General features: G+C 42.9%; 1 protein-coding gene across 1 annotated transcript in view; it reads left to right on the plus strand.

Annotated features, from left to right (window-relative positions):
- LOC138284181 (aminopeptidase N-like) overlaps nucleotides 1-27,256 on the plus strand; it is a 280,304-nt gene that overhangs the window by 169,246 nt on the left and 83,802 nt on the right. The window contains exons 13-14 of the mRNA XM_069222678.1: nucleotides 9,226-9,281; nucleotides 26,603-26,750. Coding sequence (XP_069078779.1) covers nucleotides 9,226-9,281; nucleotides 26,603-26,750 — 204 coding nt within the window. The remainder of the gene's footprint in view (nucleotides 1-9,225; nucleotides 9,282-26,602; nucleotides 26,751-27,256) is intronic.

Below are 27,256 nucleotides of genomic sequence, written 5' to 3' on the forward strand. Positions count from 1 at the left end.
ACTAAGATGTCATATCTCCTGCAAATTAGGCAAAACACTGTCCAATACAAACAACACAACTGAGAAGAGATCTGATTTTGAATTGCGCTCCCACTGATGTGGACTGTTTATAAAGCTAACAGATGTTCTTCTTGCTACTGCAGTGGCAAAAGGTAGCTACACTGGGGAAAAATGATCCATTACGGACAGTCTGTTATGCAACAGGCACTCACGCCATTTTGAGAAAGATTGAAATTTAAACTACTTTCAGACTAGTTTTGTCACATGCCTTTGAGGTGCTAAGAGTGAAACACATACCAGGATTACAGTTTTGTATTTCTTATACTACAATGAGCAGGTAAAGTGCAGTGGGCTTCAGAGCCAAACACATGGATATTATGACATTGGGAATGATTACTTGTACAATACAAATCTATATATTTTTTATTACAAACCAAGATTAGAAAAGAAGAAAATGATACTTAGGCCAATTGAACTACAGCTGTAAGTGATTTTCTGTCCTATTGGTCTATGGGCCCCATTCTGTTTTTATTTGAATAAATATGTACAATTGATGTTTGAATAGGTACAAATGGAATAAGATGGTTTAAAGGTGGTGAGTAAACAAAAGGCTAAAGAGGAGCAAATAATTTAGACACTTAAAGGATAATGTGGGGCAATGAAAGCAGGAAAACTGAAAGCGTTCAGGCAAAGAAAGCATATATGGAAAAAAACATGTAGATGTGCAACTAAATTGACCAGAGAAAATGTTTGTTATGCAGAGAATGCAGAAAAGAAAGAATAGGAGATGCAGTGGAAGCAGTGTTTAATTTGAGCCAGTGGTTTCAGGTGGGACACACCAGCACTCATTTTTTTGGGTCATTACTTGTTATTCCTCACTCACAGCAAGGGAGAGAAAAACACAAAAGTGAGAAAGAAAGAGGAAAAGAAAGACGGAAAACAGTGGCAAAGGGAGAAAGGAGGAATTAAAAAGAAAGTTCAAGATGACATAGAAGGGCAGGGAATGACTGGTGCTGGATATTAGAGGCATGAAATGGACAGGGGTATAGCTCAGTCAATGAGATTTGGTGGAGTGAATCTCAAATGCTAAAACAGCAGTGAGCAGCAGGGTGGAGGACTGAGATGACCAAGGATCGGGATAGACTGTTTCCCTGAAGAAGAGGTTCAGAACTGATGTACATTAGGTGGGCTTCTGTCTACAGTGGCACAGTGGTTGAAACAGAATGTGTTGGAATGCTACCTTGAGTGATTGCCACTGGTTAGATTATTTGCAAGTATTCCTCCAATCACCTTTTGGTTATTTCTTATAACTCGGGCCCCCGTCATGCACAGTTTTCTCATCAATAATGTTACTGCCCATGTTGCAGTGATAATATCAATGATCTTATAAAAGATGTTATGAGTGCTGTAATATTTGCAGTAGTTAGCAGTGCATGGCGAGGGTGTAAGTTATAGCTGGGATAGGTGGATTAGTATAGATGGGAATAGATGGGAATGTAGAGGAAAAAAGCTGTTGCTTTGCCTTGACTATGTGGAAGAAATTAGGATGATTAGTACTTCACAGTAGTTAAGCTTTAACTTGGGCACCTGCTTTGTTTCTATCTGTAAGTGGTTCCCGTTGAGGTGTAATTTCTGTGAAATGAGAATTGTGCCACAGTGAATCCTGCCCTGCAAATTTATGAAAGATAAAGACGCAGGGCAGGATTCTGCATTTTAACTTTATTTGTCGTGGACTAAGCCACGAGCATCAAGCTCCCCACGGTCCCAGCCTGCTCCCCACCTCTTGCGGGAACCGGCATTGCTCCCGCATGCAGGGAGCTGCTGGAAATGCAGCTCCCTGTTTGCAGGAGCAATGCTTTCATCTCTTTCAAAGAAACAGATAAAAACTCTGCTTCCAGCTAGCGTTTTGACAGCTCCCGCTTCCTGGAAGATGAGTGTCTGCTTTTGCTTGGCGATAGCTGTGACGGCTCTGGCCAAGCCAAAGTAAACAGTTATCTCCTGAGGGGGGCATCTCAGGAGATAGCATGAGCTGACCCTGTGGGTTGGCAGTCCCTAGGGCCATATATGGCTCCAGGATGGGGTCAGTGTGGCATCCCTACTTTGTTCTGCACGGGCCAGCCCCAGGGAGGTGGTGGTCCCTGGGCTCGGATAGTGCCCAGGAGGGGAGCTGCTTATCCCCCCTTCTTCTTTCTCAAAATAAATTGGCCAAGGGGAGGTGGTAGTCCCTGGGCCTGGGAGACCCCTCTTAAATGTTTGTAAATCTAACTATAACTATAATTTTTTATTCTAACTACAACAGCTGAATGTTTATGGGTTTGTGGTTGTAAAATTTGACCCTGACTATAATGTCCCTGTAACCTTAGGTTTCTTAAGTATATTTCTAAGGCTTTTTTTAATTCCATTTCCTAACTATAACGTCTCTGTAACCTTTGTTTTCTTCAGTGAATTTCTAGGTTTTTTTTAAATGTCAAGTAAAATGCCCATCACGGTGGGGGGAGGTTTGGATGTAGGGCATGGCCTGGGATTATGCTGCTACCCCCGGGTTGAAATTCCTGCCCTCTTCATTGACACCCATTGTCTAAGTCCATACCTCTGCTCTCTCATTACAGTCCTGTGTTGCCCTTGTTCTGCCACTGGCCTTCGCACCTGCCCTCAACAGTTAGCTTGATGTGCCATCTACCTCCTCCCTACCGTCTGTTGTCTGAGTCCATGCACCAGCCCCCTCCCTCCTGCCCTGCATGGTCCGATGGGCTGCCACTGGCCTCCATTGAGCTTGATATCCCTGCCCACTCCTCCTGCCCGCTGTTTCTCAGTTCTATGCCCTGTTGTTTCCCTCCTTCTTAGCCTCTCTGCTTAGCTTGCTGCACCTACCCTACCTCCCCCTGCACTCTGTTGTCTGTGTCCATGTCCCTGCTCCTTCCTTTTTGCCCATCATGTTCCATGTACCTGCCACTGCATCTCCTATCTACTCTGAGTGTTTGAGTGTTCTATATATATATATATATATATACAGGGAGTGCAGAATTATTAGGCAAATGAGTATTTTGACCACATCATCCTCTTTATGCATGTTGTCTTACTCCAAGCTGTATAGGCTCGAAAGCCTACTACCAATTAAGCATATTAGGTGATGTGCATCTCTGTAATGAGAAGGGGTGTGGTCTAATGACATCAACACCCTATATCAGGTGTGCATAATTATTAGGCAACTTCCTTTCCTTTGGCAAAATGGGTCAAAAGAAGGACTTGACAGGCTCAGAAAAGTCAAAAATAGTGAGATATCTTGCAGAGGGATGCAGCACTCTTAAAATTGCAAAGCTTCTGAAGCGTGATCATCGAACAATCAAGCGTTTCATTCAAAATAGTCAACAGGGTCGCAAGAAGCGTGTGGAAAAACCAAGGCGCAAAATAACTGCCCATGAACTGAGAAAAGTCAAGCGTGCAGCTGCCACGATGCCACTTGCCACCAGTTTGGCCATATTTCAGAGCTGCAACATCACTGGAGTGCCCAAAAGCACAAGGTGTGCAATACTCAGAGACATGGCCAAGGTAAGAAAGGCTGAAAGACGACCACCACTGAACAAGACACACAAGCTGAAACGTCAAGACTGGGCCAAGAAATATCTCAAGACTGATTTTTCTTAGGTTTTATGGACTGATGAAATGAGAGTGAGTCTTGATGGGCCAGATGGATGGGCCCGTGGCTGGATTGGTAAAGGGCAGAGAGCTCCAGTCCGACTCAGACGCCAGCAAGGTGGAGGTGGAGTACTGGTTTGGGCTGGTATCATCAAAGATGAGCTTGTGGGGCCTTTTCGGGTTGAGGATGGAGTCAAGCTCAACTCCCAGTCCTACTGCCAGTTCCTGGAAGACATCTTCTTCAAGCAGTGGTACAGGAAGAAGTCTGCATCCATCAAGAAAAACATGATTTTCATGCAGGACAATGCTCCATCACACGCGTCCAAGTGCTCCACAGCGTGGCTGGCAAGAAAGGGTATAAAGAAGGAAATCTAATGACATGGCCTCCTTGTTCACCTGATCTGAACCCCATTGAGAACCTGTGGTCCATCATCAAATGTGAGATTTACAAGGAGGGAAAACAGTACACCTCTCTGAACAGTGTCTGGGAGGCTGTGGTTGCTGCTGCACGCAATGTTGATGGTGAACAGATCAAAACACTGACAGAATCCATGGATGGCAGGCTTTTGAGTGTCCTTGCAAAGAAAGGTGGCTATATTGGTCACTGATTTGTTTTTGTTTTGTTTTTGAATGTCAGAAATGTATATTTGTGAATGTTGAGATGTTATATTGGTTTCACTGGCAATAATAAATAATTGAAATGGGTATATATTTTTTTTTGTTAAGTTGCCTAATAATTATGCACAGTGATAGTCACCTGCACACACAGATATCCCCCTAACATTGCTAAAACTAAAAACAAACTAAAAACTACTTCCAAAAATATTCAGTTTTGATATTAATGAGTTTTTTGGGTTCATTGAGAACATGGTTGTTGTTCAATAATAAAATTAATCCTCAAAAATACAACTTGCCTAATAATTCTGCACTCCCTGTATATATATTCTGATTCAATTGAAATGAGAACAATGAGAAAAAATGATGCAGGCATAGCAGACCTTATTTAGTGCCTCCAGAATCCTCCCTGTGAATTCACGAGAACAGTCACATACAACACAATGGCCTGGAGTTCCCTCCCCTAGGATCACTGAATTTAAATTCACTTTCACTACATGCACTATTCTTTCTCTCTGCTATAAAAAGCCGTGATAGTAGGGTTGTCAAATCAGTGCATCTAGGCAGCAGAATCCAGCCATTGCCGCTCAAAATAATTTTATCAAGTGACTCACATCTCCATATACTAAGCCCAAGTTGCAAATAGAGAAGGGCATACAACCAAATTAATAGAGGCAGCAAGAGCTGAGGCCTGTGTCTGGCTTGGCTCTAAAGGTACATGCACAAGTCGAACAATGAAAATGTTTAGCATGTATAACATGCAACAAACATAATGTAAAAATATGTTACTGTCTCTTCAAAATTCAAAAGAGTGTATTTCTTTTAGCCTCAGTGCATCAGATTATATCAGTGCATAGATATTTATTAAAAGTGATTGTTTCAGAAACATTCATGGCTTGCCCCCAAATGACAATGCCATTAGTAAATTGAGAGACAAGTCAGTAAACCCTAAACATGGCTTAAATTCTTATTATAGATAAAGCAGCATTACTGTCTATTAAATAAAATGTAAGAGCTGCTTGTACAGGACACACCAATAACTGAAGAATTTAAAAGTGTGTTCAAATGCATATGTGATATTTAAGAGAAGGAAATTCTGTGAAATAAAATACAATAACATATTTGCATGGGATCGCACAAGCAGGAAAGCCAGTGTTGATTTCACGTTATCTGGTTTCACATTTTGAAATTCAGCAACCAGATAACTATCTCCCTCTTTCCCCCATTTACATCAATGTTCACAGTACTCTCAGAGAAAGTAACCCTGAATCAGGGCCTCCTAAACAAACGTCCAAGCCAAGAATGCATTTATTTTTTGGGGGGACACACATCCCAAACACCCCTCCACCCCGAAGCTACACTCCAGGAGTTGGAGTTCAGACTACACAGCCTTGGTATTCGGCACCTCCATGTATCGGAGTGCTGTCCGTGGGTTTCCGAGTTAAACTTTGGACTCTGGCAGTTATTGGTTTACAAATTAAACAATAAGTAGAAACATTACTTGTGAATTAGAAAGACATGGAGGAGTGGGGAGAATAGAACAGACGTGTGCCAGGCCCTACTGGGTCACAGAAAATTTTAAGGAGAGACAGAACTTGAAAAATTTAACTGGGCTCCTAGTCCAACAAAGATGTACAGAAAGAGCAACAAAACGAGGACAGACAGCAAGAAAAAGAGAAGAAAAAAAGGCAACAGAGAGCAATTAGCACAAGAGCAGTGACAGAGGGATTCACATTGTAATTTTGTCTTTAATGTCTTCACTAGGAAAATGGAAAGTTTCAAACTTGTTTAGACTTAATAGGTTTTACATCTGGCATAAGATTTTAGACAAGATAGATGTTCTATCAACACTAAAGATCACTTAATAGTATGTTTTCCTGTATGCTGATATCAAAACCTGATCCTAAATGTTATTTTCTTAGTGTGTGATATGTTACTAACCTGAAATCCAGACTTTGCAGGGAGCAGCTTCTCTCAGCCAGGCATGTCTGGAACAAGTTTTATATTTTACAACCATTGATATTGGCAACAGCTCTCTTTTCACCTGATCACAATAAAATATTTTAAGAAATTGGGTCACAAGTAAAAGGTCCACAATTTGACCTTAGTGGGAACCAAACATCCAACTGTAGTGCTTGACTTTCTCAGGGTAGAGAATCAGAGCAGTCCAAGACCTACTCAGGGGATGTGCTGCCCCTGGGGGGTGGTAGAATGCACACTAGGCACCAGTAGAAACATTACCCCACCCCACAAAGACACAACAGCCCTTCTCTTCTTCCTAGGGGCAGACATCCCACTAAGCCCCAAGGGATAGCTGGAAAAAAATGAAGCGGCATGGGTATTCCAACATGTACAGAAAGCCAATTAAACACCAGGGAAAATCTGCTAAAAAAAACAACAAAAAAACAAGGGGTGGGGTGACCTACTAAGCACAGGGCAATGTTCTCATTCCAACAAATGGCATACATCTTTCTGCCCCATGGTGGACAAATTCTGGCTTTTAAACCCACTAGACACCAGGAAAATAAAAAGGGGATTGGGCAGCCTTGGGTGATGCCTCCTCCCCCAGTCTACCTCAAGGGGCTGATGTGAATTATTATTCCCAATCTGCCAATTCTATATAGCAGAAAACCCATTAGACACCTGGGGTTTTACATTTGGGCTATAGAAAGGGGTGCAAACATCCCACCATTGCATCAGGCCATACTACCACCCTAAAAGGGGGAAACTAGTCCTTCAGAGAGGGGTTTTGCCCCAGATTGCTGCATGGGGGTGGGGGGCAAGAATTCCGCTCAACACAGGGTATTTCAGTATGGCTCTAAAACAAACTACAGGGTGGGTAGTGGCCTATCCTGGCCTTGATCCATATCCACAGACAGTCAGGAGGTTGCCCAGAAAATTCCTCCAAGGAGAGTAAAAAGCACACTAGACAGCAAGGATTTAACATTTGGGCAAAAGAATGGGGCTTAAGTATGTGCCCTTGTATAATGTCATACTCCATTCCAAAAGGGGCAAAACTTCCTTTTTGCCCACGAGGGGCTGAGAGGTGGTTTGATCCCAATTTTCCCTGGTGAGGCAGAAAGCCCACTAGTTACTAGGGAGCCTACCCTAACATCAAGCTGTACCCATCTCCAGAAGATGGAGTCTGTCTGCTCCCCACCCCAAACACGGTGCAGAGAAGAGTTTCAACCCATTTAGTGAGGGTACCCCTAATCTGCCCCCCACCAGTGGACACCAGGGAGTTTACATTCTTAAAAAAATAAATGGGTTTGAGCATTGGCATTAGCATTGGGCGATACCCCATTCCACGTGGAAGATCACCCATCAAGTCTGATTTGATCTGTTCCTATTATGGGCACTAGGCCAAGCCACTCAAGTGGGGTGGTTCTTTTTATTTGGTCAAGTAGGGGAATTCTGAGTGGTGATCATTTTGTAGGTCCCTGCAGGTTCCAGAGTTCAGAGACGTCTGTCACAGAAATGCAAAGAGAATATGTGATTTTAGGCAAAGTTTGAGATTTGCAGAGCTTTGTTGTTAAGTACAGATCATAGGTTCCACACAAGGCATACCACCCTGGATGCCCCGGGTATCTACTTTTTTAGAAATATCCGTCTTTGGTCTCCTGGTGGCAGTCAAGCCTGGGAACAATTTCAACAGCCACCCTACTACCGATGTCTCCATATTGCATTTTGGGGCCTTTGGTGTTGCCAGTGCTAGGCTCACCCAAAAAGTCTGGCACAATTTTTATCTGAGACATATGAAAACACTGGATGATAGTAAACTTGTTCATCCCTACAGATTCTGGGATTTTCCCTCTCACAGAGATGTGAGGAAAATATGTTTTGAGAGAAAAAATTTGATCTGTCCATATTGCATATTGGGCTCTTTCCTGTTGTGGAAGCTTGGCAGAGCCACACAATTGGGGTACTGTTTTTGTCAAGAGACGTGGGAACACAGAATAATGGAACAGTTGTTATTAATAATTGGATTTATCTGCATTTGTGGCTTTCATCACAAGCCAGTATGCAAGAAAGAAGACATTTTGCAAAATGCCCTCTGAATTACATGATGCTATGGGCAACCATAAATTCAGGTGTACAAATATCCACTGTTACTAAACTCAGTATCTTGTGTACAATTCAGAAATACATAGATTTCCCTTATACCCATTAAATTTTACCATGTGAATTGCTGCATAGTGGGTGCACAATGAATAGTCATAAAAAGGTGGAACACAGTTGCTGGCTCTGGTTTTTGGAAAACCTACAAAACACACATATATATTCACACACACACATAGCTTTTGTATAGCAGTCATTGTGACAAGAAGTTACAGACAAAAATGTTGTCACAAATGGCTGTTTTTTATACTCATTTTCATTGTTTTCTACAGTTAGTTTATTTGGGATAACCTCCATAAAAAGTGCACAAATTAGCCCTTGCTTAACTCAGAATTATGCTTCCCTTTCTGAAAAATATACAGCTTCCATGATCACAATGGTTTACAGTACAAACTGCAAGCAGGCTGTATCCACAAAAGTTTAAAAAAATGAACTAACTTTGCTTGTTTCTGAAAGCTGTCTGATACCAGCAAAGTTAACCTTTGGTGTGTGCTATTTTTAGAAAAGAGAAATACTAATGCTTTCTTGCACAGCATGTTTTTCCCCACTTTCTCCACAAATACCAAGGTTTAGCTTTATTTTGCTGACTTACTGGTTTCCTCCACGGGAATCAAATACCCTGGGTACCTTTAAAATCCCCAACATGTTAGAAAAAAGGATGGAAATTTGGAATGGATACCTTTTGTGGAAAATGTTATGAATGTTCAAATCCAAGCTGCCCTTAACATCTAACAAAGGGTTTGGCACTGGTAGGGGAGCGTAGCAGTCAAGAGGCTAAAGGCGGCACACAATAGGTGGTCTGCTTCCATTTTATAACTATGTGTTGCTTCATGGTTGCATGCTTGTGCTTTTTAGGTTATTCCAGTGATCAACCGGGCACAAATCATTGACGACGCTTTCAATTTGGCAAGGTGAGATGCCTGTTCTTATCTATACCATTACTATCCTGGATTCAAACAAACATGTAAGTAAGTCAATTAAATGCTCTTCAATGTGTGCAGTACACTTGGAATCTTGCGGTTATATTACAGAGACAAATGACAACCATTTTTTTTTTGTAAAACAAAAAATGCTGAAGCATTTACGTTATTAACATCAGCCTTCCCAACTCTGACTAATGGTTAGCGAATCATGGGTGTTAATGCCAGGGGTAGCGGAATTGATATCATATATCCTTTGATCTTAATGAAGTGACACCATATGGTCTTTAACCCGGCATCTTCCCAGGAAGCGATGTCACATGACCTTAATTGTGATGACATCACCATAATTAATGTTGCTGGAGTTCCAGAATAATTGCTCCATCAATATAACAATACAACACAAACAAATGATATGTCGAGGGAACAGTTACCTCAACTACAGTAAGCAAACATGGGTGGGTCTGACATTATCTAGGGGACATTGGAGGGTGGGGGTTTCGCTCCACTGAGAAAAGTTTGAAAAACATTGACTCCAATAGTGGATTTTAAACCACAGTTTTCACACCAACTTTGGTAAAATCCATGGCTTTGAGAAGACACTCATTAATTTAACACTTTTGTTTACTGCCATTTTCATAACTATTACAATGCAGTACAGAATAAACTCCGAGTCAGATTTCTTGGATTACAGCTATTGGTGATACAGTTCAAAATAAGTACTGAATCAGTTTTTTAGATCTACAATTATATGCCCACAATCTACCAGCAGGGATAAACACACAGCTGCCAGGGATGGGGTTATTTCACAAGCTCTAAACACCATACTATAATATCAATACACTTTTAAAATATACATAACTTAATATAAACATTAACAATGTCTTTGAGTCTCTAAGGCTTATTATAGGATGGCATGACAACATTAATTGATGCTGGTCAGAGGGAGTGGTGGTGGGCATGGTTTGGCAATCCATTCTAACAACAGCAGAATCTACTCGCCACACACCAGGACATCAATGTCAACTGTTCCATATCCCAGGAGACTCCCATTCATCAACCACTTCCCTCCAGAGAAGAACAATAGGTCTGTGACATATGCCCCACCTTCCTTCCTCTGTAGTGATTTCTTCAGCCTGTGGCCAGTGAGACATCAGACGTCACCACACTGGGTCCCCTGTGTGATTTCCAGGCCATGGCCACATGCAGCCTGGCCAAAGACAGGGCTAAGCCCACAAATCTCTTCTCCACCTTCTTGGGGCCTGGCCTACAGAAGAGGCCAAAAGCAGATGTATTAGTGAGCGATCTAGACAGGGTCGTATTTAGATGTGAAATTACCTCCCCCAGAACTATACTAGTCTAGGACACCCCAGGTCATGTGTCCAAGTTCTGCTCCTAAAGTTGCACAGTGAGGGCAACCCTTGGCTCTCTGACACATATTGACTGTATCCTGTGAGGAGTATATTATTAAACTGAATGCATTTAAGCCATGTGTTGCGAATAACCTTCCGTCGATACCCAAGTACCCTCCCCCACTCAGCGTCTGTCATATCGCTCCCCAAATCAGCAGACCAATGAGCCACGAGAGCGCCCAAAAGTTTCGTTAACAGCCCATCTAGGATCTCATAGAGCCATGAGTCCAAATGAGATCCCGATCTCAAGATCAGCAGGAAATAAAGTACTGCATGCATTGAAGGTTCCTATCTGGCATCCCCCGACAAATCTCATAAGTAATGAATTGTCCCACTGGCAGGCCTGACTGTTCCACCAGCTCACCAAAGGGAATTAAAGCATTTGTTTGGAACCAATTTCCTAGGGTCAGCAACCTGACCTCCATCCAGGAGTCCACCTGCCTTGAACTAAAGAAAGAAAATAGCTCCACCAATGGGAGTTCAGGGGTGCATGGGGACACCGCACCAGTGCGTCACAGCCTTTAGTTAGTTGTATTACACCATACCACATAGCGTGCAATATGAATGCTTTCATTAGTGGTAGCCAATCAAGGAGTGACATCAGGGAGTCAACCTTGGTCCTGAAGAGGAGTCTAGGGGTAAGGCTCCGAAACATGTAGACCAGAAAGTAAGGTACATGACATACCCCACTTCCGAAGCCCTTTTTTAATCATACCGCCTCCGTGAGATCTATTAAATCAGTGCAACCACTAGGATGCAGGTATTTTTAATTCACCCAAGACCCATCACTCCTGTCCCTCTTATGATTCACACTGATGAGACTATGACAGTGCTCCCAAGTATCTCGTCGTCGTAGCATGCCCTCCTCCGTAGCGGAATGGGAAGAAACCCAATAATGAAGCATGCCACTAAGAGGTAACCATGGTGGGTGAGGGTTTTTCTAACAGGAAAATCTTCTTTCCCATGTTCATCCTGTGGTATTTATTTGTGCCGGGCCTTTTTTGTAATGAAACATAGGCTATAAGGAGGACAGGCTCAGCCGCACAACCTCCTTTTCCCTCTTTGTTTTCACTCACTTATGTTCACAGCCTTTCTCATTCACTCAGTCTAGCTCACTTGCACTCATTCAGTTTCACTCCATCTCTTGCACTCTCTTTTATCCTGGCTCATTCATTCACACTCTCTCACTTATTCTTACTCTGACTCACTTACGGTTATTCACTGTCACTCTCACACACAATCTCACATACAAATAAACATGCTCACACATTCACACTCTCTCTCGCACAGACACGCTGTCCCCTACATGCACACACACAGCAGACATTTAAAGCTGTTTTCTTTTTCTTACCTAAGATGCCAGTTAATGTCCATTCCAGATTCTGCTGCTCCACTTTTTATCACACTACTAGTTAATAATAGATCATTATTCACTATAAGTGCGATAATAATGTGCAGAAAATAAGGCTAGAGCCTGATGCAGATTATTCAAGACACCCCTGTATTCTGATGTTACCACCTTTGAGAGCAGAGATCAGGCAGTTCCAGGGTTTGTAAGGGGCAAGACATCCATGGGTCTCATGGTTTGAGGTATTTGGATACCGATTCTGTACTAAAGGTGACCCTACCTACCAAGCCATTCATGTCCCCTTCATTTGCCTCACATTTCAAAACATATGCACCACCGTGTGCCACTGAATGCAACAGCGATGATGAAGTCTGAAATACCAAGCACAGTTTCCAGTTTTTGTTACTGCAGTATAACTTGTTAGTTGAAAGTACTGGCATGGAACTCATATTAAAAAATGTACCTTTTCCGTCGTTTAGGAATCTTATCAGTTCAGTGGGACAGGTGACAACAACCCTAGACAATAGTATAAAGGAAGTCGACAAAGAACTCCAAATAATCAAATACATTAAGAAAATATGTCATTTTAGCATAACCTTCAGTAAATGTGCACCTTTGTATGCACATCAAACAAGAAAATGCAAAGAGAAGAATGATTAAACTCCTTATATTGTCTACAGACCCTGAAGCTGTACTTTTCCAGTGAGATCGGTTCACATGCTTATCTTTAAGGTTTCGTGCCAGCCTGGCATCTTCTTCTTTGCTCCAAGGTCAATCTGCAGGTGCAGACAATGGAAGCTCTGAAAGTGAGTTAATTGGTAAAATATGTTGCAACTTACGTTCCCGACTCCAAGGATAATGTATGCCTAGGTAGAAGCTTGTGAATTGTTGTTTTTGATTGGACAATTTGAAGCCAACCTATGAACCCTCCAATGGAAGACCCTACTGGATTTGAACTGTTGTTTATTTAAACCTGGTGCACAAGAAGAAAGCGGACATTACCCATCGGACATTGGCCATTACCCGCCATTACCCACCATTACCCGCCATTACCCGCCATTACCCGCCATTTGCAGGACTTTGCAGACATTATGGCCCATCTTGCCGACCTCGTCATTTTGCCATCTTCTACGATGCCAATTGATGTTCGACGCCATTTTGAATGAGACTTTGATGCTTTCTCTAATCGAGAGAAAGAGACTTTAAGTAATTCTCGCCCTAGAGACTTTAACTTTGATTTGCCCCTTTGCATAAAGTAGTAGTTTTGTCCTTTTATCTTGCCGCTGTGAGGCAATTGCCCCGTCCACCCTGGCCCTTTGCCCCCGTCCCATGCTGATCGAAATCGGTACCTGTGAGACGAAGACTTCCTTGAATGCTGATTGAATTTGGTAAATATGAAAGGAAAATGTACAATTGCATTGTGTTTCTTTTTAGGTAACCAACTGCTGATTTTTGATAAGAGCCCTAGTTAGGAGTTTTTCCAAATCAATGTTGCTAAATAGTTTTTGCATGAAATCCCACATGCAGATGCTAATTTGAGGTTAGATGAGGATTCATTTGTTGCACGATGCAATTTGAGACCTTGTTATGCTGACTAATGTATGCAATTAGCCCATTACAGATTATAGTTTTAGTGGTTTGCGTTGCTATTATCGAATGCATTGTTATTCAAATGCTGCATAGATTGCATCTTTTTCGCCGTTATGGACAGCTATTAATGTTCATTTACATATATCATTTGGTGTTGAGACACATTTATATCGTGCTAGCTTTGTTAATATAGGGAAATAAATTCATTAACTTTGAATGAACTGGTGTGGTTATTAATGGCCGAAAGGTCATGGTTCGCCGAAATGTTTTCTGGATTAATTGTGAAGTGTTATGTTGATCAGGGCATTGCTTATGTTCGTTATTGATTATTGATTTGATTAAATTGACTAATCTCGGGTGAAGAGAGCCCCACTTGGTCAAAAGATTCATCGACCCAAGAGCGTCCAAATACAGGTAATTTATTAGGACGGAACGCTCTATCAGTAGATGGTAGCAGAGGACGGTTTCTCCCTTTGGGACCCCACTCGAGAGGTATATGGTGTTGAATTGAAGGTTACGCTCTTTGAGACCCCACTCGAGAAGTATATGGTGTTGAATTAGATTTTTCTTGGGTAAAACAGATTGAGAGAATGATGATGCCCTAAGTCCCCCGCGACTTTCCCGGGATCTCGGAGCTTGCGAATGGAGAGAATGGAGGTGTGAAATCGGCGTTGGCGGTACTAGTGACGGTATGAGTGAAGTCAGGATTTTGCGCTTGCACAGCTTATTGCCGCAGATTGTTTGAAGAGGTTGCGAGGATTTTAGAGAATAGCGGAGGTGCGACTCCGAGTGTGAGAGTAGGGAAGTCGTCGAACTTCATGTGCATGTGGCGCTTTGTGCAGAAAAAGGTCCACGTGGTTGTTGTTGTTGAGACGGGCCCTGCGAGGTCAAGAGACTCCGGAGTATGTTGAAAAGTGTATGAGACACTTGTTTTATGTTGTGGTCTGGTCGGTTTAATAGGTTGACCGGGCGTGGTCAACGAGTCGGTACATGTGTTAAGGGAGTGAAAGAAAACTTCGACTTCGGGCTTTGACAAATTCTAAGTGCACTAGAATAGATCATTGACAAGTTGAGAGCAGAGTCTGCGGGTCAGAATTTGCTTGCGAAAGTGGGGACCGAGAAAGATGGAATAACTGCAGAGGCTAGTGAAAAATCCCTAAGGTCCTGAAGCGATTGTGTTACCCTTCCTGTAGTAAACCGACAGATCTGTTTTATTATTATTTGGTTGCTCGCGATACATGCTAGAAGTTGTTACGAGAGGAGCTGAGTGAAGGAGGACAAGCCGCGAGGCTTTGTCAGCCGCAGTGTGTGTGAGTGTGACGTCACTAGGAGCCGCGCTGGGATAGGTTGGTTGCAGAGAAGGGTCGCGCACGGATTGGACGCAGTCCGTGGGGCTCGATTGGAAGGGGAAAGGCAAGCGAAGAGTATTCCGGGAATTAAAGTCACTTATTGATTACAAACTTTGTGAAATAAAAGACGAGAAAATGAAATTTTGTAAAGCATTAAAGAGTGCGATGAAGGGGGAGTCTTACATTAAAGCGAGCGTAGGAGAGGAGACGCCACCCGAAGGTACACCAGCTTACATTGTAATGGAGGAAAGGGGGGTAGCTCCGTGCCTTTGGCTAAAGCAATGGCACAAGCTGACAGAGAGACATGGGAGCGTAGCGTTCCCGATCCATGGGACATTCAATATAAGGATCCTAGAGAATTTGAGATTCGCGATGTACGACATGAAGGTACCTCCAAGGCCAGCACAGTTTGAGGCTCTAGCGATTTGGGAACTAATGGCTAGACAGCAACAGCAAAAGAAGTTCGAGGCCAGGATAAGAAAGGTAGAAAAGACACTAGCGGACGCTAGGTGGGATAATGCACAGAAGGTGTGGAGGTCAGATATATTGCAGGGGATAAAATTGTTTCCCGCAATTGCTAAGGAAGAAGAGGCGACAGGCAAGAAAGCTACCTGTAAGACAAACAGGAGGTGTTCCAAAGATAGAGAGGACGAGGAAAAGTTAAGGAGAGAAGACGAGTCAGAGGATGAGGAGTTCATCATGCAATTGCTGAACGACCGTCCACCACCTTATGCAGAGAGTGAACAAGGTCCAAGTACCAGTTCTGCCCCTCCGGCACGGGTACAGAATAATGAAACTCCGAATTCAGAAACGCTATCGGGATCTAAGGACCCGAGTTTACTGTTCACCCCGCAGATACCGCAGGTTAGGAGAATATATCCAGATGTGCCTATGTTGAAAACAGCAGAAAATTATCAGCCGCAGGTCCCAAGGTACTACAGCAGTGACAACAGTACGGGAATGATTCTAGATCCAGCCGTAATGGGAGTACAGAATGGTCGCAACCCAACATTGGCACAAGCTGAGTCAACCCAGCTTTTGATGCCTCAAAAGCAGATGCAGGGGGGAACCGCACATGCTCAGATGACGGGGAGTCAGACGGGCATGCCGGCAATGATGACCCATAGTGTGGGAATGAACATGCCTCAGAACCTGGGGAATGTACAGAACCCAGATGCGATATCCCTACCCATTACTGTAGGTCCACCGGTACCTTTGTACATTCAGCCTAACTTAGGTATGAGCGGTCAAGGATCAATGGTGCAGAGTGGGACGGAAAGGAGGTGCATAGAAAACACTCCAGAGACAACTCCGATAGCGGCTCTGCCAACTGGATCTGGGTCCTTGATGGAGTTTAGTCCCATATGTGCTCAGTCAACAGTGGTGAGGTCGAGTCCCCCACTGATGATACCGCTAGCATCGAACACTAAAAAGTTGCCGCAACCATCAATGGCATTCGATGTGAATGCTACACTGATGGGGTTGAATGCGCAACAGCTGACGCAGTGGTTCAACAGTCTGAATTCCACACAAAGCTCAGCCAGTGGGAAGGGAGAGGACTATCTGAATAGGGTCAGGTTGAACATGGAAGCAGAAGAATTGGTGGAAGGGACTATGGGTTTGAATAGGTTGGAGTCCTACTCGGAAGAAGAGCTGAGGTATCTATGTCCCAGGATTACGAGAGAAGTGAACAAGGTACATAGAAGGTTGCAAGAAATAGCTGACAAAAACGGGGTTGAGATAGACAAGACAAAACACTTGAGCAGGAGCTATAGATTGGATTTCGGGACCACAGACTTTGAACACATGAGGTCAGCAGGCATGAAAACGCACCTTAGAGAATTGCTGCAGAGTGCACAAGTGTGGAGGTGCTTAGACAAATGGGAAAGTAGATGGGCAAAGAAAAAGGAAAAGAGGAAAGACAGTGTCCCAGAGCATAAGGAGAAAAGACCACAGAGTAGTGATGCAATAACCATGTTACCAATGAGGGAGACAGCAGGGGGAAAATTAATACATGTACCGTGGCACAGAAGCGACATTCAGTCTTTTACGGATGATTTTCCCAAACTGAGAGAGAAACCGATTGAATGGTATCAACAGACTGATAGGTTTGTGAAGCTTGCAAAATATCTTTGGGAAGACCTGAACACCCTCTTTGAGATTGTGGTTCCGGCAGATTTGTGGGAAGACTGCAAAAGGGCTGTAGGTTGGCCGACAAGTGAACCAGAGAGGGACAGGGATACGGGTGCACCATCAACTATGGTAATGAGCTTGTACTATAAGGTGATTGAGCATTTGAAGACGAAGGTTGCCGCGAAAAATGTGGATTGGCAGAAGATTGATCGAACTGCCCAAGAGGCTAAAGAGTCGATTCATGGTTACTATGAGAGGTTGTTGAAGGCGTTCAAGAACTACAGTGGCACGGAAACAATAGAGGCGAAGGACATGCTTCATTTTGTGTTTAGATTTGTGGAAGGGCTGAGACCAGAGATAAGTCAGATGATAAAGACGCATTTGATTTGTTGGCAGTCGAAACCTATTGATGAGGTGTTGAATTATGCGAAATACTGTAGCGACGAAATTGAAGTGAAACAGAAAAGGTTGAAAGAGAAAGTGATGATGATGCAACTTAAAGCAGCTCAGACAGGTTTGCAAGGGTTGCAAGGGTTCCAACAGCAGATACCGCAGCCGCAGCCGCAGGGAAATATGGTGTTTCAGCCACAGGCGAGAGGCAGAGGCAGAGGAGGCTTTGGGAGTAATGGTCCGGATTTGAACACCGTTGCGATTCCAAATGGTGTGCAGGCAATGAAAAGGGTGATGCCGTGTCACGTGTGCGGAATCGTCGGGCATTGGAAACGCGAGTGCCCGATGGTGGTGCAGGAAGGTGCAGGTGTTGGTCAGCAAAACAATGATGTCAATGCATTCCAGACAATGAGGGGACCGAAAATGAGAGGTCCAAACCCAAATTTTCAGACCATAAATCAGCTGCAGGGATTACAGCCCATGCAGCCGCAGCAGATGCAGATGCCCCGTATGCAGATGACGCAAATGCAGCCAATGCAACAGCAGTTTCCCATGGTACCTAATCAGCAAATGCAAATACCTTTGGCACCAGTGAGTCAGCAGCAAGTGATGGTTCCCCCACAGGTCTCGGGTCAGGTGATGAATACAAATGGCACAGTACAACAGTTCCCATTACACAGTGAGAATTGAATAAACAATGTATGGGAGAGTGAAAGTTCAGATGAGGAGGGAAATTGTGTGCTTGCAGCGTCCTTGGAAGTTGATCAAAAGGGTCCATATGTGGAGGGAAGAGTTATGGGTCATCGTGTTTCATTCTTGGTTGACACAGGAGCCACACGTTCAACTGTTAGGAGCATTGAAGTACCAAATTTGCCACTCTCAGGGAGAACAGTTCAAGTAGTGGGAGTAGCAAACAGGTACCTGACGAACCCAATCACAGATCCAGTACAAGTCAGAATTGGTAACTATCAAGGGTCACATAATTTTGTGGTATGTGACTCAAGCCCGATAGCGCTGTTAGGGAGAGACCTATTGTGCAAATTGGGATGTTCGATTATGTGTTCGAACGATGGAATTAGAATTCAGACGAGCAGTGATGGGGAAGAAGAGGACAGTGTAGAAGGGGATGAGATGGAAACTGTCGATGAAGAATATCCTCTGATTAACCTTTTACCGATGATAACTGAAGAAGATATTCCAGCTGAATTACGGGAAACAGTTGGAAAGGAAGTGTGGGATATGACAGGAAAAGAGGTGGGATTGGTGAAAGGAGTGGAACCAGGGAAAGTGACCATAAAACCCAATGTAACCTTTCCCCAGACCCCACAATATCACATGGCACAAGACACCCTCATGAAAGTCGCCCAACTCATTGACGAGTTTGTAAAACAGGGAGTACTGAAAGAAGTGTTAAGCAGTCCATGTAATTCACCAATCATGGGACTAATAAAGCCGAGTGGAAAGGTCCGAATCGTGCAGGACTTGAGGAAAATAAATGATATCATAATTAAATGCTGCCCTGTAGTACCGAATCCAGCTGTGATAATGTTTCAAGTCCCTTGCGATGCCGAGTGGTTCTCAGTCATCGACTTGTCACAAGCATTCTTTTCGGTGCCTCTTCATGAGGACAGCCAATTTCTCTTTTGTTTCAAATTCTTAGACAGAGTTTACAGTTGGTGTCGAATTCCTCAAGGGTTTTCTGAGTCACCGTCAATTTTCAATCAGATTCTAAAGAAAGACTTGGAAGCGTTAGAATTGCCATTCGAGTCAACCCTAGTACAGTACATTGATGACTTACTGATTGCATCTAAGACAGAAAGTGGCTGCACAGCCGACACCATTGCTCTACTGAACCATTTGGGAAGGAATGGACACAAGGTGTCTCCTTCAAAGTTGCAGTTCTGTCAGAAGAAGGTGAAATACTTGGGTCATCAAATAGAGAAAGGGTCACGGAGAATAATGAAGGAAAGAATAACAAGTGTACTTCAAATGAGTCGACCAAAGGCAAGGAGGGAGGTGAGGAAGTTTTTGGGGATGGTGAGCTACTGTCGCCAGTGGATTCCCAACTTCTCAACTCTAGCAAAGCCTTTACTGAAACAGACCCAGAAGGATGCCTTGGATGAAATTGAGCTGAAAGGAGATGAGATGGATGCTTTTATTGAATTGAAAGAATGCATGTGCAGGGCTCCAGCTTTAGGTATGCCTGATTACACAAAGCCTTTCACATTGTTTTGTCATGAACGTGATGCATGTTCTTTGTCTGTCTTGACCCAAGCCCATGGTGGCATAAACAGACCAGTAGCGTATTTTTCAGCTACTTTGGATCCGGTCGCAGCAGCACTGCCAGGGTGTTTGCGCGCCGTAGCAGCAGTTGGTATCAGCCTCACTCAGAGTGAAGGAATAGTGATGGGACACCCATTAACAGTCATGGTCCCTCACTCAGTTGAGATACTTTTGACCCGCTCCCGAACGCAACACATGACTGGAGCAAGACTCACAAGGTATGAAACAATAATTCTGGGCTCACCGAATGTGCAGCTGAAAAGGTGCACTACGTTGAATCCAGCAACCTTGCTTCCCGGTGGAAATGCTGAAATTGAGAACGCTGAAGACGTCGAGCACGACTGCCTTCAGGTGACTGAATTTTGCACAAAACCCCGACCTGATATTAGGGATACTAAGCTTGATGAAAATGACCATATTATTTTTGTTGATGGTTCATGTCTAAGAGATGGGTTGGGAATTTTGAAAGCAGGATATGCTGTATGTACTGTAACAGGTGTCTTGGAAGCGTCCTGGCTTCAAGGAGTCTATTCCGCACAAGTAGCAGAGCTTGTAGCCCTTACAAGAGCATGCCAACTGTCTACATTGATGAAGGTTACCATTTACACTGACAGTCAGTACGGGTTTGGAATTGTGCACGACTTTGGGCAATTATGGTCACAGAGAGGTTTCCTGACCTCTTCAGGGTCCCCAGTGAAAAACGGGGAGAGAATAAGGGAATTGTTACACGCCATTCAGATGCCAGCCGAAATTGCAGTGGTAAAGTGTAGTGCTCATACAAAAGGACAGGACTATGTATCCCTGGGAAATGCATATGCGGATCAAGTCGCAAGATTTTGTGCCTTGAACTGTATATTGCTCAGGGATGAATGGAATTTGATAAGTGAGCCAGAGCTCGAACCAGCTGAAACATTTGCCTTGAAGGTCGTGGATACAATGGATGAGCTAAAAGCATTACAGAATAGCGTCAGGGAGGATGAAAGAGCTTCCTGGATTAAGTCACAATGTACAAGGAGACCAGATGAGTTATGGGTTTCAAATGAAGGAAAATTTGTTTTACCAAATAGTCTCTTATCGCAGCTAGCGCGGTTCTATCATGGGCAGGCTCACCTAGGGAGAGATGCCATGATAAGATTGTTCAAAACTGATTGGTTTAACCCCAGATTCCGTCAAGTTGCAGAAGCAGTTTGCCATCGTTATGTCATTTGTCAGCAGATGAACCCAGGAAAGGGAACGGTTGTGAACATGAGCCACATTGGCAGGGCGAGTGGCCCGTTCAGCAGAATGCAGATGGACTTTATTGAGATGCCTGTGCATGGAGGTCTGAAGTATGTGTTGGTGATTGTGTGCATTTTTAGTCACTGGATTGAAGCATACCCCACACGTAGAAATGACAGCCTTACAGTTGCAAAACTATTGTTGAGGGAGTTGATACCACGTTTCGGATTCCCGATCTCTTTAGAATCAGATAGAGGAAGTCACTTCAATAACGAGGTGATAAAGTTACTTTGCGCAGCGCTGAACATTGAGCATAAATTGCATAGTAGCTATCGCCCTGAAGCCTCAGGACTGGTGGAACAAATTAATGGTACACTGAAATCAAGAATGGCGAAAATATGTGCATCAACAAATTTGAAATGGCCTCACGCATTGCCTTTGGTGTTAATGTCAATGAGAAACACCCCTGACAGAAAGACTGGATTGTCCCCGCACGAAATTCTCATGGGCAGGGCCATGAGACTTCCTGCAGTTCCCGCAAACGCGCTTTTGAATATTACAGATGATATGGTGTTAGACTACTGCAAAGGTCTGGCTGACGTGGTTCGCTCTTTCTCTCACCAGGTGGAAGCAACCTTGCCACCGATCCAAGGTCCAGGACACACACTGAAAGCAGGTGACTGGGTCGTGATAAAGAAGCATGCGAGGAAGTCGTGTCTGGAACCCCGTTGGAAAGGCCCTTTCCAAGTGATCCTGACGACCACTACCGCTGTGAAGTGTGCGGGAGTTCCCAACTGGATTCACGCCAGTCATACAAAGAAAGTGTTGTGTCCCACAGATGAGGAAGTTGAAGCGCTGAAACTGCCAGTACCTGATAACAAAGTGCCGAGCGCTGAGACAGAGCAAAACAGAACTAGAAGCGAACAGGCAGAAATAGAGGAGAGAGAAATATTCTCTGAGGACGAAACAACCAATTCACTTGGGGAAGACCAAGGAGAAACTTCAGACAGCGACGAAGCAGCTGAAGGTAACAAAGAGCCTGAAGCAGCTGAAAGTGACAAAGAGCCTGAGGAAAGTAACGGTGACAAAGGGCTCGAAAAAGGTGAAGAAGCAGGAGAGCCTGATCAGAGGAGGGCTTTCCCAGAAGCAGACGGTACAGAAAAAGAAAAGGAAAACCTGATTGACTCCCCAGAAGGAGGGGACAAGGCAGAACAGAACAAAACTGTTCAAACTTCCTCAGAAGAGATGGCAGGTCCATCAAGTGGACACAGTGCAAAGAGAAGACCAAGTATATCACCAGTAAAACTAAGAACTAGAGAAACGTTGAACGACAGTGAAGGGCCAAGAGTGAAAGAGAAAAGAAAGGAAGTGTCTGTCGTGGTACCAACATCAAGTGAAGAAAAAGACTTGGCCAAAGAGGAAAGTACCAGTGAGGCAGAATCAAAGAGAGATGCAAAATTGAAAAGGAAAAGGATACCAAACAGGAGATATTCCGGTCCAGAATGGGCATATGTAGTCAATGATGATTGGACCGACGAATTTGTATCTCTTAGCCTCGAGAACGAAGAAGAAGAGATACCAATAGAAAAGAAAAGTTTTATGGACACTATTGACTGAGAAAAACTGATAAATGACATTGCTTGCTATAATCTAACGTGATACAACTAGCTGAGACATTGCTAAACCGGATGAGACATTTGCTAACTTGATAAGACTTTGATAACCTGATTGACTCTTAAACCCGATTTGAGACAACGTTGCTAACTGATAAAAGACTGAGTTATTGCCGAATTGAGACGAATGCTGCTAACCGATAAGTGACTGGGCTCCTGAAGAAAACTGTGTGAACATTGCGCTCGTTCAGCTTTGTAACTAATTGCTAAATCGTTTCTTTATAGGTGCTTCTAGCTCTCTGATTCTATACAGATCATGACTAAGTACGCTACACAAAACAGTAGAGTGAAATATTGTAAATATGCGTGTATAGGCTTGATAACTGCATGTGTACTAATAATAATGGCAATAGTGCTTGCAACGCGTGGTAAGGGTGAGAATGAGAAAATTGATGCTTCTACTTCTGCTCCTGTTACTGTCACTGAACTAACCGCATTGAAAAGACTAGAATTAGATGAGAGACACTTGCATGATAAGAAGGAACTTTCGTATAATGTTTTCTATCGCCTACTAACAGAATATGTTGAGACTATGGATGCGAAAGATTGTTATGTATGTACACAGATACCGACATCGGTAAAGGAAGGGGTGACTTATCACCACATGCCTCTTACATACGGGATTACATGTAGTTTAGTAACTTCTAGATTTTATGGTCAAACTAACATACAGTATTTTTATTCAAATTATGATGTTACCTTTGCATATGTTCCTATAATAACGCAACTAAGCCAGATTGCTAAAGATTGGGATGCTAAAATAATGAGGGAATTTTTCGAGCCAATGCAACCTTTTGAAACAGCTCACGCTCATAGGGAAAACCTTACCTGCTCGCTCTCTGCAGTAGAAATAAGCTTTTTAGATCGCACAGATGATAGAAGGGCACAAATGAATGCGAAATTAGAAAAAGAGCTAAGTAAGAGGACTTCAGTAGATAATTATGCCGCAATAAAAACACAAGGGAAAATAGCTTTAGACGCTTGGCATGTAGGGAAATTTTGTATATCATATCGTGGTGAATCTTATTATGATAACATTTTCGTGGGAGCGAGTGAATGTAAACATACGTTTATCTTTAAGGCCAAATGGACATTCATGCTGAACGGACTTGACCCTGTCATACCTGGTGTATATTACATTTGTGGGCATAATGCCTATTATCGTCTTCCAAAGGGATGGTGGGGGAGATGTTATTTGGGTATAGTGTTCCCAAAGGTTTATCAACTGGATGACCTATCAGTGATTCCAAAGACGTCTGGATCTCATCGTATCCAGAAAAGAGAGACCGCAGCTGCTGTGGTAGGAGATATATTTGGAGCCATGATTCCTTCATTGGGAGTTGTGTTGAATTCCATCAAAATAAGAAAGTTGTCTACTATAGTGGATAACATGTTGACAAAGTTTTCAGGTGCTATAATCCTGATGGATGCTGAACTTGCAGCAGAAAGAGCTATGACTCTTCAAAACAGGCTTGCCCTAGACATTCTTTTAGCAAAGGATGGCGGCGTTTGCAAAATGCTTGGTGCGCGTCACTGTTGCACGTATATACCAGACAACAGTGTGAAGATTAAAACAATGCTTGCAAATCTAACAAAAGAGAGTGCAGACTTGAAGGAATTGAAAGAACCAGGAGTTTAGGGAGAAGGTTGGAAAGGGAGTTGCTTCAGTGGGAAATTGGCTTGGTGGCATTTGGAATGGAATATTACTAAAAATAATACAGGGAATACTAATAGTACTAATTTGCATATTTGGGATTTGGGGAATAAAGAGGGGAATACTAATGATCATGGCAAGAATTAAGAGAAGGAAGGAAGAGAAAATGATGAAAAGAATGGCAGAAGAATACAAGGCAAGAACAAGGGGAACTAAAAGGCAAAGAGAACTGACAGAATTTTAATGGAATAAAATTTGTGGGAATAGTTTTGTGTGATGACAAATAGTCATCAGAGGAGGTATTGATGACGCAGAAATGAAGGTTTTACATTTATTAGCGCATAAACGTAGTGCTGCAATAATCAAGTGTGACTTTAACCGAACTAATAAAGATTGTACGGGGACAAATGTGCCCTCAGAGTAGTTCGCCAACATTTATAAGCGTGCTTTATATAACGTGATGTATTAGAATTGTACTAATCTGACATAACCGTAAACGTGTGCCATGATTTGCTTGTTTGAAATGTTTTAACTTAGCATAACTTTAGTGGAGGCTTCGGCCTAGTTGCCTTGTCTCACGGTTTAGATGCTCGTGTTTTTCTAAATGTGCTAATAAACGTGTATTCTTGCTTGAAGCTGTACTTTTCCAGTGAGATCGGTTCACATGCTTATCTTTAAGGTTTCGTGCCAGCCTGGCATCTTCTTCTTTGCTCCAAGGTCAATCTGCAGGTGCAGACAATGGAAGCTCTGAAAGTGAGTTAATTGGTAAAATATGTTGCAACTTACGTTCCCGACTCCAAGGATAATGTATGCCTAGGTAGAAGCTTGTGAATTGTTGTTTTTGATTGGACAATTTGAAGCCAACCTATGAACCCTCCAATGGAAGACCCTACTGGATTTGAACTGTTGTTTATTTAAACCTGGTGCACAAGAAGAAAGCGGACAGTACCCATCGGACATTGGCCATTACCCGCCATTACCCGCCATTACCCGCCATTACCCGCCATTACCCGCCATTACCCGCCATTTGCAGGACGTTGCAGCCATTATGGCCCATCTTGCCGACCTCGTCATTTTGCCATCTTCTACGATGCCAATTGATGTTCCACGCCATTTTGAATGAGACTTTGATGCTTTCTCTAATCGAGAGAAAGAGACTTTAAGTAATTCTCGCCCTAGAGACTTTAACTTTGATTTGCCCCTTTGCATAAAGTAGTAGTTTTGTCCTTTTATCTTGCCGCTGTGAGGCAATTGCCCCGTCCACCCTGCCCCTTTGCCCCCGTCCCATGCTGATCTAAATCGGTACCTGTGAGACGAAGACTTCCTTGAATGCTGATTGAATTTGGTAAATATGAAAGGAAAATGTACAATTGCATTGTGTTTCTTTTTAGGTAACCAACTGCTGATTTTTGATAAGAGCCCTAGTTAGGAGTTTTTCCAAATCAATGTTGCTAAATTGTTTTTGCATGAAATCCCACATGCAGATGCTAATTTGAGGTTAGATGAGGATTCATTTGTTGCACGATGCAATTTGAGACCTTGTTATGCTGACTAATGTATGCAATTAGCCCATTACAGATTATAGTTTTAGTGGTTTGCGTTGCTATTATCGAATGCATTGTTATTCAAATGCTGCATAGATTGCATCTTTTTCGCCGTTATGGACAGCTATTAATGTTCATTTACATATATCATTTGGTGTTGAGACACATTTATATCGTGCTAGCTTTGTTAATATAGGGAAATAAATTCATTAACTTTGAATGAACTGGTGTGGTTATTCATGGCCGAAAGGTCATGGTTCGCCGAAATGTTTTCTGGATTAATTGTGAAGTGTTATGTTGATCAGGGCATTGCTTATGTTCGTTATTGATTATTGATTTGATTAAATTGACTAATCTCGGGTGAAGAGAGCCCCACTTGGTCAAAAGATTCATCGACCCAAGAGCGTCCAAATACAGGTAATTTATTAGGACGGAACGCTCTATCAGAATATAGCAAGGTATGATCATCTGGTTATATTTGTCAGCTAATATGTGGTACCAGACAATCCAGTAATTGCATTACTGCATATAGGATATACAGGGATACACAGAAAAGCCTTCTGCTCATGAATTGGCAATACCTTGTTGAAATACTATTTCTGCATAACAAGTTTCAAGGAGATAATTCCTCTAGCAAGCAGGTCCTTATCGTGAGATAATTCGCCCAACTAAGTGGGTTTTAATGTAAAACAGTAAATATTTGCATCACTTGTTTTAGAGCTAACTACATCAGAACAACGTCTGCATTGGAGACCACTACATACCTCACCAAGGAAACTGAGTACATGCCATGGCAGGCAGCACTCGGAAGCTTAAATTACTTCACCATAATGTTTGACCGGAGCAGTATTTATGGACCCATGAAGGTAGGTTTATGTGTATAAATATTATTCTCACCTTGAGGACTGAAAATGATCCACTTCAATTGTAAGCTACTTCTGTTGGTAGACATTTTCAGGAAATAACATTTGGTTTAAAAATTCATGGTTAAAAATAGGAGCATAGGGGTTCATTTAGAGTGTGGCGGAGAGGGTACTTTGAAAAACTCAAGGTTTGCCTACCTGATTTAGGGGCAGGTGGACTCTAAGTATGCTGACGATGGTGCCTAAACAGGCTCCATCACTGACATACTCCTCAGATGGCCTGAGGGGGGTATAGGCCATTTAACACATACCACTGTCTGCCTTATTTTGTGTGGATGGTGTAATATGTTTTTTGAACTGACCATCACTGACAGGTAAAACCTAGCAGTGCAGGTCAGAAATAATTTTAAAAATGACTCCCATAGTGCGGGGAGCACTAGTTTTATATTTTACATTAACAAACTCTGGCTTTGAGAGTTTGTTTTTGAAAAATAAAAAAATTTGTAAAA

This window comes from Pleurodeles waltl, chromosome 3_1 (genome assembly GCF_031143425.1).
Source record: "Pleurodeles waltl isolate 20211129_DDA chromosome 3_1, aPleWal1.hap1.20221129, whole genome shotgun sequence".
NCBI classification, from domain to species: domain Eukaryota; kingdom Metazoa; phylum Chordata; class Amphibia; order Caudata; family Salamandridae; genus Pleurodeles; species Pleurodeles waltl.